The sequence below is a fragment of the Culex pipiens genome, chromosome 2 (genome assembly GCF_016801865.2).
Source record: "Culex pipiens pallens isolate TS chromosome 2, TS_CPP_V2, whole genome shotgun sequence".
NCBI classification, from domain to species: domain Eukaryota; kingdom Metazoa; phylum Arthropoda; class Insecta; order Diptera; family Culicidae; genus Culex; species Culex pipiens.
The window spans coordinates 167,668,139-167,679,831 of record NC_068938.1 but is presented as its reverse complement, the minus strand read 5'-3'; the positions used below and the strand labels follow the sequence as shown (position 1 = coordinate 167,679,831).

At 30.9% G+C, this 11,693-nt stretch overlaps 1 protein-coding gene across 4 annotated transcripts in view; it reads right to left on the bottom strand.

The window, feature by feature from the left end:
- Window positions 1-2,337: 2,337 nt before the first annotated feature.
- The window catches only part of LOC120429078 (serum response factor homolog), a 441,698-nt gene continuing 432,342 nt past the window's right edge, over window positions 2,338-11,693 (bottom strand). For 2 of the 4 annotated variants that reach the window (XM_052708784.1, XM_052708785.1), the window contains 2 exons: window positions 8,795-9,254; window positions 2,338-3,404 (listed from right to left, as the gene is read on the bottom strand). In XM_052708784.1, coding sequence (XP_052564744.1) covers window positions 3,166-3,404; window positions 8,795-9,254 — 699 coding nt within the window. In that variant the 3' untranslated portion in view covers window positions 2,338-3,165. The remainder of the gene's footprint in view (window positions 3,405-8,794; window positions 9,255-11,693) is intronic. The other 2 variants (XM_052708786.1, XM_052708787.1) reach the window with 2 other exon arrangements.

Sequence of the window (11,693 nt, the reverse complement as noted above, 5' to 3'; positions counted from 1 at the left end):
CTTATGAAGGAATTTTTTGATCGCTTTGGTGTCTTCGGCAAAGTTGTAGGTATGGATACGGACTACACTGGAAAAAAATTATACACGGTAAAAAAAATTTGGTGATTTTTTTATTTAACTTTTTATCACTAAAACTTGATTTGCAAAAAAACTCTATTTTTAATTTTTTTTATTTTTTGATATGTTTTAGAGGACATAAAATGCCAACTTTTCAGAAATTTCCAGGTTGTGCAAAAAATCTTTGACCGAGTTATGATTTTTTAATCAATACTGATTTAAAAAAAAAATCGAAATATTGGTCGCAAAATTTTTTCAACTTCATTTTTCGATGTAAAATCAAATTTGCAATCAAAAAGTACTTTAGTAAAATTTTGATAAAGTGCACCGTTTTCAAGTTAAATCCATATTTAGGTGACTTTTTTGAAAATAGTCGCAGTTTTTCATTTTTTAAAATTAGTGCACATGTGTGTGTGCAAGTGTGCAACTTTTGGAAAAAATATTTTTGAAAAGCTGAGAAAATTCTCTATATTTTGCTTCTTCGGACTTTGTTGATACGACCTTTAGTTGCTGAGATATTGCAATGCAAAGGTTTAAAAACAGGAAAATTTATGTTTTCTAAGTCTCACCCTGTTTAGCCCACCATTTTTCAATGTCGATATCTCAGCAACTAATGGTCCGATTTTCAATGTTAAAATATGAAACATTTGTGAAATTTTCCGATCTTTTCGAAAACAAACCAAACATTCAATATTACATTTTTGTATGGACAGCTGCCAAATTTGTATGGAAAATTATATGGACAAACTAATGGTGCCAAATCGGTCTGATGGCCGAATGGGCTAGGCGCCAGTCCTTATTGTTGGTGCTGGGTTTGAATCCAATCGGTTGCAACTTTTTTATTGTGTTTGCAAAAATTGTACATGCAGTGTTAAGTATTTATTGTGGCGAAGGTGATGTGCATGCTTTTGCATGAGATTTTACCATCGTTTTTATGCTGTGTATTTTTTCAGAAAGCCCGTTCAATTTCCTACAATTTTTTCTTTTACCACTTTTTTATACGATGCAACGGCTTCGAGATACAGTAATTTTTAAAATGTAAAATACCAAAATATTTAAAAAACTTACGCCTTTCTCAAATGTTATTTTCGAGTTCCATTGGCTCCATATACACACAAAAGGCTTATATAGGCCTAGGATAACATGTCTACAAAGTTTCATTGAAATCGGAGAGGGTCAGGTTCAAAAGTACCAGATAAATTACTGATTTGAGCAGGAAATGCTCAAAACTATCAATTTAAAATGATAAGATGTGGACAAACACAAGAAAAGAACGGATAATCATTTAGACAGCCCATAATAAAACTGTATTTTTTTTAATGTTTCTTGAGTTGTTTGAATCATTTTTTCTCTAAAGTTTGTCTTTATGGAAAGTATCACAAAAGGACAAAATACATGCGGTCAAAAGGACAAATTGTCAAAAATAAACAAATAATCCAAATTTCAGGATTCTAGTTAGCTTTGTTTTGTATCGATCGATTATACCAACTATAATCCTTTCCTACAACAGAGCCACATTTAAAATTCCCACTTATATTTTTGCTCAAATTGCCCCACAGCACGTAAGTCCCACGGAATTGCTCCGTAAAATAATGACTAGTGTGCGGGTACGGAAATATAACTGCACACAATGCACGGAGTCCTTTTGGAGACAGATAGTAATTTCCGAGTGAATGTACGTACCCCTTACATTGGTCCGCACTATCAGATCAGGTGTGGAAAAATCGATAAAACTGTCATTATCACAGAGGGACGGTCGGGAAGGGGGTGTGTTGATCAAGGGAAAGGCTTGCATGTATCGTATGTTTGAGGAGTTTTTGAGCTACAATTAGGTGTTGCTAGCCATGGATAAATAGACAAATCTCGTTTGTCAATTTAGAAATTCATCTGAAATAATTTAGGTTGAAAAAATTAAAGAGCAAAAAGATCTTCTATATTTTCATGAATATTTTAAATTAGGTTATAAATAAGTAATAATTGTCTCTGAGCTCAGGCAAATGACCAGTCTCAACCTCACACAAATGTCAACGAAATCCATCAACCCTAAATTTGGTCGACCTTCCGTTTGACACAATTTATTTGGTTTCCCCCGAAATCACGCAAAGCAAGTAATTCTAATCACACGAACTATTTGACTGGTGCTGGTGGCGGCGGCGACTAGTTTTGGTTAATTAATGAATAATCAAGACACGCAGCAGCACCCCAAACCAAATTGGCGCGGTAATTTGTTTTTTGGTCAACTGCCAAATTTGATTTCTTTCACGTCAGAAAAGAAACGACTTCCATTTTTGAAATTCCTTTATTACTAACGCTTCCGTCGAATGTTACAATAAATAGTTAATTGAAAAGTAACACTAGATTTAAAGATTGTGGGGGATAAAAGGTAATGTAACTAACAATTAAAATATAAGAAGTAAATGAAAGAGAAGATTTTCAGAAAAAGTTACAAACGAAATGGTGTATTTGGGTTCTTCACTTAATGCTAAAAGTAGTGTAGATCGAAGAATTAGCTAAAAATAAAGAATGAATATCTGGTTGTTGGCTCGCAGAGTCGCTTCCGCAAACTGTTCAAATTTCATTATACTAAAAGTATTAATTAGGACTTAACCTAGGGTCAACTTCAAACTGACAATCGCTTTAATTTCAACGCGCAATAAGCTAGAATAAGAGTTTTTGATTTCACTCTAAAATTTATTATAAAATGAGTTTATGATTTTGAATGCGTCTAAATTCACCTTTTTCTCTCAGTGCGTCTCAATGCCAAATTCGTTAAGTACCTTTTGCCTGTCCGTGATTGGTTGTACTCTTTCCCTTAAATTCTAGAAAAGCGATATTTTTCTTGCTTGAATGAGTTAGTTTGGTTTTATAGAAAAATATGAGCTTATTTGGTAGGGTTATTGATCGACACAGACGTCACATGTTCAGAACTACTTCCCGGGCGTTCAGAGTTGGGTTTGGCAGGGTGGTTTTAACAAATTTTGGTTACATGATTAGGTGGAAGCCATGTTGTCTAATTATTTTTGGCAGTTTGCTTGAAAAAAATCCTAAATTTAGCGAAAAATAATGGTAAAGCACAAATCGAAATAACTTAAAACAAAGCTCAACACTTTAATCATTGACTTCCGTTTTGATGGTGATTTCCTTCGAGGAAGCCGAAGATGACTTCCGCGAGGAGGATGATGACGATGGGGAGGATCGGTTGGTGGTGGCAGAATTTGGCTTGGCGTTGGCTGATTGTTGGTTGGCACTTCCGTTTGAGTTTGAGTTGTTCTTTGGATCGGGCTTGGACGCGTTGTTGAGGGTGGACATCAGCGAGAGGGGGATGGTGATGTACTGCTGGACGCCATCTGGAAAGAATGGGATAAAGTAAAATTTAAGTATAACAGTCTTACTTTTGTGAAACTATGCAGTGTTAAAATAACTTTTACAATTGATTGTATACTTGAAATTAAAAATAAGCAACTTTTACCCTGGATTTATTTAAAGAAATAGTGACATTGAAATGTTCTCAAAACTTAACTATTTCATTTATAAAAAAACGATAGTTAATCGATTCAAACATATTTTGATTTTTCATTATCTATCTGTGCTCAGCCGAATTGGGTGAGTTCTTAACACATAACTTATAATAATTCAAAAAAATCTTTTAAAATTCAGCCGACTTTATTTTAAGATTTTTTTGTATTGTTAATGTAGCCCAAACTTTTGTAAGTCTTTCGTTTGAATAAAAAAAAAACATTTTGCATTAGTATCTATAAGCGATAAAAGAATCTTGAACTGTTTTTGTCACTTAGGCCGTTGAAAATATTTTTCAAAGTTTAAAACACTTTTTTCATACAAATAATAAAACCTAGGCTTGTTATTTCAATTTTTATAGTTGAATATGAATAATTTATGAAAACAATTTCAAAAAATCGAACATTTGAAATTTTTCAGATAAAATAAAATTTTAAGTGGCCATCTGCTTTTAATCGAAAAATCTGTAAAAGGACCATCCATAAACCACGGGGACACTTTTTTGAAATCTCAGACTCCCCTCCTCCTCGCCTCCCCCCCTCGTGGACAACATCTATACAAAACTAATCTATTTTGTATTGTCTACAATCGTGTCCACGTGGTCTATGGATGGTCCCAAAGTACTTTTTGATTGCAATTTGATTTTACATTGAAAACTGGAGTGAAATTCGAGCAAAATTTATTTGTTTTCCATAAAAAAATGCATTTAAAAAAGCCATAACTCGGTGGCAACAATTTAATCCATACTTTCTATGTCTCGAAAGTTGTGGTTTTGCCCAAAAATAAATAAAAAATATGGATTTCCGAAAACTGATTGTATGTAAAAGTTGTATAAAAAATCGGCAATTTTTTCCGTGAACTTTTTTTTTTAAATTATCCTTCATAAATACTCAAAACTTTGCCGAAGATAAAGAACCGATCAGTTAATTCCTTCAAAAGATACAGATTTTTGAATATTTACGTAAGATTCTTGTATGGACAGCTTGTATGGAACGGGTGAACCAATGACACAAAATGGATTCTTAGGGAAGGCCCCCAAAAAGTTTGAGCCAATCAAACAAACATAAATGAAAACTATTTCCGGTTTTGCCCATACTCATACAAATTTGACAGCAAAAATTGTTTCAAAATATTCTAGCGTCTGTATTTATCTTGAGAACAAAATTTCCTAAAAAAATAGGTACATTCTGAAAAAAAAAAATAACCACTCTTCAACTTTGCGCTATGACAGCTTGTGTGAGTAAATCATAATGTTTGGACAATTCGTAAAAAGTACTTCACAACAATTTTGATTAAGTGCTTCGTTGTAGAGGTCAATCCTTTTGAAGATTTTTTTTTTGAAATTTTGTATTTTGTATAAATACTCACGATGAACCAAGTTTTTTTTTAAGTTCACAAATTGTTCTGAAAAATTGATTACGAAACTTTGAAGATTCAACTTCTGGATGCTGAGGTTCAGTTACAATTTTGGATGTCAAAATGTGACATTTTCAGATATTTTCAATAAAAATAATATCAGAATTTTATGTTCAAAACTAACATTTGAAAAAGACTTATGATTTTAGCCTTCGTTTAAAATTTTGATAATCAGTAAGGTCAGTTTGTTTAAATTTTTACATTGAAAATTAAATTTGCCTTTAATTTTACTTCTCTTTTTATATGTGTTTCTTGTTTAATTTTTAGTATTTAGATTTGCATTTATCATATTTATGTTTGCTTCTGATAGTATGTGACTAATACTACCACTTCTTGTTCACCTTTTGTCAATTTAGATTTTTCAATTTTTTAACAGCCACTTTTTTTGCATGTTTTTCACATTATTTTCTCTAGAACGAAACCATTATCATTTAAATTGTTCAAAATTGCATAGAGGCATAGTCTGGGACAATACAAAAACTACTTAATTGAATTAATTAATTTTATATAATATAGAGGAAATGTTAGTAAGAAACATAGCTAAACATGACCCCAGAAAAAAACGACATTTTTTTTAAAATGGGCAAAGTCTTATAAAACAACTTGTTTTACAAGTCACAATTCCAACCCTAAAATTTTCTTAAATTTTAAGAGTTCGAGCATTGGAGCTTTTAAAAGATCAAAAATTGATTGAAAATAGATTTTTGGCGAATTTTAGATCAAAACTAGCCTAGAGGCTGGGTTGGGTTGTAGAGGGCTAAGTTCAGCTATCACAGGTCATATCTACAAAGTTTGTTAGACAAAATTTCGAGATTTTTTTTCTGAAAAAAAGTAAATCCCTACGGGAAATAAAAAAAAGCAAAGCAAAAAACTTTCTATTTTTTAAATTTGGCCCCCAGAATTCAATGACCAAGAATGACATTTTCTAAAAATCCATCCGCCTTATTGAAAAATCACATTCCTCAGAAAAACCCAAATCCCAGAAAAAAACCCAAAATAAACCAATCCCCAGAATTAGAGCGTCCAATTTCCCGTCCCAGGAAAAAAATTCCCGGGAATTCCCGGGATTTCCCGAAAAAAAATATTTGTAAATTTCCCGAGAATTCCAGAAATACAAGCAGAAGTAGGGTAGGGTAGTCATCAATGAGACACTTTTGGTTTTTAACTTTCAACGATTTTTGTATTTTTTTTCATCAGCATGTTTTAATGAGCTTTTTGTTGCATTTTCTTTCTTTTAATGTGTTCTAACATTGACCAAAATATGAGATCGATCTGACGTCTACAGCCTGAGTTATTCAACTGTCTCATTGTGGACGCACTTGGCAGGAACAATGAGACAGCTGGGGAACAATGAGACACTCTACAAAAATCAATACTTTTCTAGAAAAACATCATATTTTTGTATTGTTCCATTGCAGGAGACTTGCCTTGAACATTTTAAAGCAATTTTGCCAACTTGAGACTTTAATTAACAAAAGTTATGCTAAAAAGTATTTAAATTTTGTAAAATCCATATATTTTACCAGATAACCTTATATTTTTGGATAAATGAAGTTCAAACTCAATAAATATGCCAAAAATCACTTCCAATTCAAGTTTTAAAAGATTCCCATAGATTTTGAAAAGTTTAATGAAGAAAAATGAAAGTGTCTCATTGTTACCCATGGGCCGAAAGAGTGGGGTACAATGACAGCCCTGGATTCTGGGTATATATTAAATTTTGGTCAAACCTAACAAAAGGACATTGTAGCCCAACTCATGCCCAGTGAAATGACGAAAGAAATTTGGAGAAATATTAGTTTTTTTGTTAATAGCAGCCTATGAGCGAAAATGTAATTTTTAGTCCAAATTTACTTTTACACCCCGGAATCAAACATGTATGAATAACTTTGCAAGGGAGCGTCTCTAACCAAAGCCACTATTATGGCAGACGTGTATCTAGTAGACACACCTTTCCCCCAAATATGAGCCTAATTGGTTGAAACTACGACTTGTGAGAGCCATTTTATCATTGTTCCCCGTGTCTTAATGATGACTACTCTACCCTATACATTTTCCTACCTTTTTGGCACCAATGTTTTGAAATTATACAAAAAATAGTAATTGGAGAACCTGATTTGATTTTATTTATTTCTGTATATTTCATGTCAAGGTTTAATTCAGGTATTATTTATTTCTGAAGCACTCACCACTAGGAATATTGTTTGCTTATATGTTGGACCTCAAAACATGCGCTGTTATGGAATGAATATAAACTATTTTATTTTTGACAACCTTTTTTAATTTTTTTTTGTAATATCATTTGAAAATAAGATATTTACATCTTCCGGCCAAGATCAACATTGAGATTTGTTTGACTTTTTTTTACCTTGAACATGTTGGATGGAAATTGAACTGATATAATTAAATTTTTAAAAAAGGTTTGTGTGAGAAGAATTTGTTTCTAAGTATTCGAGAAATTACAGATTGAGGTTATAAATTTATGAAGCACGTGAGCTACCAAGGGCGTAAGAGGGTTATATATTAAAAAATATCGTTGAATTACAACCACTTTTAAATACTCAAAATTATTTTAATCTAATTAATTTATTAGGCTGAATACCATATAACTAAAATCATATCATAAAACCATGAAAAACCATCAAAAAACAACTTCGTATCATATGAAATTTATCCAAAGAATGCAACTATATTTCAAAAACTCGCTCAAAATATTTGAAAACTTTGAGTTGTGATTTCATGAAATATTGTTTTAAGTTAAAAAGCGCTAGATATTAGATTTTTAAGGTGAATTCAATGATTATTCATTTATTCACAAGCTGATTTTTTTGTTTTTTTTTATTTTAACTTTATGGTACTGAGACAAATTTAAAAGCTAGTTTATGGTTGTGGAGCATAGATTTTTACTATCCAAACACTTTGATTTAAAAAATCCTTCTCAACAAAAATACTAATAATATTTTCTTTTATTTGTGATGATTTGAAAGATTTAAAAATTAGAAAGATGATATGTTTTCTCAAAGTTGCAGGATATTTTACAAGCAGTCAAGCCATTTATTGATCCTCACACTCATTTTTCCCGGGAAATTTGTTGAAAATTTCCCGTTTCCCGGGAATTTTGTAACCCCGGGAAATTGGACGCTGTACCCAGAATTAATCATTCCCCAAAAAAGTTTATTGTTGTTGTTTTAACAAAAGAAAAAAACGTATTTTTTACAAAAAATGTGAAAATCATAATAAATACAGGGGGGGTTTTTTACCAGAACAATGAAATATTTAGCGATTCTTTTTTTGTATATTTATAAGATTTGAAGATTGTATCAGTATTAAACTAAAGAAGGGAGTTTATTTGAATTTTATCATACTCTTAAAAAACTACCCTTTTTTGATATAACAACAAATTTATCATTTCTGGGTAATGGTTTATTTTTGAAACGGTTCATTCTGAAGAAGAAGTGACGAATGACCTCTCTAGGTTAAAGTCACGTTAATAAAATAAACAACAACATTCTGAAGAAGAAGAAGAAGGGTCATTACGGTAGTTGGATTTATTAGGAATGGCATTCTAAAGAATGAGAAAAAACACCATAAATTGTTCCTAAGATTATTTAAATTTAAGTTCCTGTTTTAAATAATTTGTTGCTGAATACCAATCAGATTTGCAATGGAAAAAATCAGGTTTAACAGAAAATTTAATTACCCAAAAAAAAAAAAAAAAAAAAATAACGCTCTAATTCTCGACCTTCGAGTTTTTTTTTCAATCAAGCAAATGATATAGCAATTCCACTGTAGTTTGAAAACTCACCCTCATTATGCAGCTGAATTTGTCCGGTCTGCAGCAGGCTCATCAGCACGTCCTGAGGTAGATTAGCTAAGGCCGCTGCCGGGTAAATAACATTGCTGGTCACTTGTTGTTGAGTCGCTTGCTGTTGTTGATGGGCCGATGTCGAAGATTGTTGTTGTTGTTGGATCTGTTGCTGGAGAGCCTGATGCTGTTTGATTTGCTGCTGAATGGTCGCACCAAGTCCCGATCCCGATCCTGCTCCGTTGCCAACCGATGCCACCACCGATGATGCCGATGCCCTTGCTGCCGTTGAAGTTGACGTACTAGAAGACGACGTTAGCGGCGCTATACTAACACTGTGATTATTACTATGAAGGATTGGTTCGTTAGGTATGTTACTATTACTACAGCTAGGTCCAGGCGAGTCTGGAGGCGAGTAGTCGTCGGTATCGCTACCGGAGGACATCGGAGAACGGTCATCCTGGAAAGGGGGTGAAAGAAGAGAAAAGAAAAAAGTGTCAATTTTGATTTATGACAAGACTTGTTTGAGTTGGTTGACGTAATTCAAATGAAAATGGACGTTGAAATGTTTGACAAATTGACTTATGTTTAACTATGGATAATACCACTTGAAGATTTCACCCACAAAAAGTAGCAAGTAAGTGATTACGCAATTAGTCCAAGGGATCAATCGGATCGCGGATTAGCTCGCGCGTGTACCACCCCTTAAAAAGAGAGAGAATGGAGGGGGCAGATCGATTTTCGCCATAACCAGAGACCCCATCCACTAAGGCCATATTTAATGGTTCCATTGAGCTACTGCTGCGACACTTTAAGGTTCTCTCAGAAGCAGCAGCAAAAAAAACGAGGGCTTCACTCCACTTTAACAAGATTTACAAGACAGAGATCACATTGTATGTGCCGTGCCGAAGAAGGAGGGGCAACCAACCGCAATTCCAGCGGACAAATCCAACATGGAATGGCATTTCATTAATAAAATATTCCACCCCGGATTTGGCCAGACGGGGGTTGATCGATGACGAGATAAGTTGAGGGCGATTGGTTTTTCATTATTATTGGCTGTGGCCCGGAGAGTTGTGGCGGTGGTGGTGGCATATGATGATCCGGGAACGCGATCCGCAAAATGGTCGCGATTCTGGTTAAATTTATTAATGAAGCGAGAAATTATGAGCGCAGCGACATTCATGACTTTATGAGGATTGAGGACCATGGGCCTTGAAAGGTAAGAAGATGTTGAGTCCGAGTTTGGTAAAATTGTAATGCCTGGTGGAGATGATAATGAAGAGATAACAAGTGGGCAAGTGTTGCCAATCTCAAAATGTTCCTAATATTTTCATTACTGGATTTTAAAAATTTCAGTAATAAGATTATTCAATATTAATGTTTCAAATCTTATTATTCGAGGAATTTTCATTTAAAATTCCTCGAAAAAAATATGATTTTACATTATTTGTTGGAACTGAAACGCCAAATTTTGCACCATTCTAAACTTGAGCACAAAAGTTGCCTTTTTTAAAACCCCTAAAATATGGACAATTCTCCGTCAATTAACACGAAATTGGAAAAAAAATCTCGACTCCTCCATTTTCAGTAAAAGTATTTTAAGTATTTGGAGTATTCAAAAGTATTTTAAGTATTTTAAGAATTCAAATAATTTAAAATATTTAAAGTATTCAATATTTGTGAATTTTAGGTATTTTTGTCATTCTAGATTTTATAATATTGTAAGTAGATATTTGGTTTTTAAGTATTTTAAGTATTTTAAGTATTTTAAGTATTTTAAGTATTTTAAGTATTTTTAGTATTTTAAGTATTTTAAGTATTTTAAGTATTTAAAGTATTTTAAGTAATTTAAGTATTTTAAGTATTTTAAGTATTTTAAGTATTTTTAGTATTTTTATTATTTTTAGTATTCTAAGTTTTTTAAGTATTTTAAGTATTTTAAGTATTTTAAGTATTTTAATTATTTTAAGTATTTTAAGTATTTTAAGTATTTTAAGTATTTTAAGTATTTTAAATATTTTAAGTATTTTAAGTATTTTAAGTATTTTAAGTATTTTAAGTATTTAAAGTATTTTAAGTATTTTAAGTATTTTAAGTATTTTAAGTATTTTATGTATTTTAAGTATTTTAAGTATTTTAATTATTTTAAGTATTTTAAGTATTTTAAGTATTTTAAGTTTTTTAAGTATTTTAAGTATTTTAAGTATTTTAAGTATTTTAAGTATTTTAATTATTTTAAGTATTTTAAATATTTTAAGTATTTTAAGTATTTTAAGTATTTTAAGTATTTTAAGTATTTTAAGTATTTTAAGTATTTTAAGTATTTTAAGTATTTTAAGTATTTTAAGTATTTTAAGTATTTTAAGTATTTTAAGTATTTTAAGTATTTTAAGTATTTTAAGTATTTTAAGTATTTTAAGTATTTTAAGTATTTTAAGTATTTTAAGTATTCTAAGTATTTTGAGTATTTTAAGTATTTTTAGTATTTTAAGTATTTTATGTATTTTAAGTATTTTAAGTATTTTAAGTATTTTAAGTATTTTTATTATTTTTAGTATTCTAAGTTTTTTAAGTATTTTAAGTATTTTAAGTATTTTAAGTATTTTAAGTATTTTAAGTATTTTAAGTATTTTAAGTATTTTAAGTATTTTAAGTATTTTAAATATTTTAAGTATTTTAAGTATTTTAAATATTTTAAGTATTTTAAGTATTTAAAGTATTTTAAGTATTTTAAGTATTTTAATTATTTTTAGTATTTTTAGTATTTTTAGTATTTTAAGTATTTTAAGTATTTTAAGTATTTTAAGTATTTTAAGTATTTTAAGTATTTTAAGTATTTTAAGTATTTTTGGCCGTTGCAATTTTTTTTTTGAAGTTTATGTCCTTCGATTCTGAC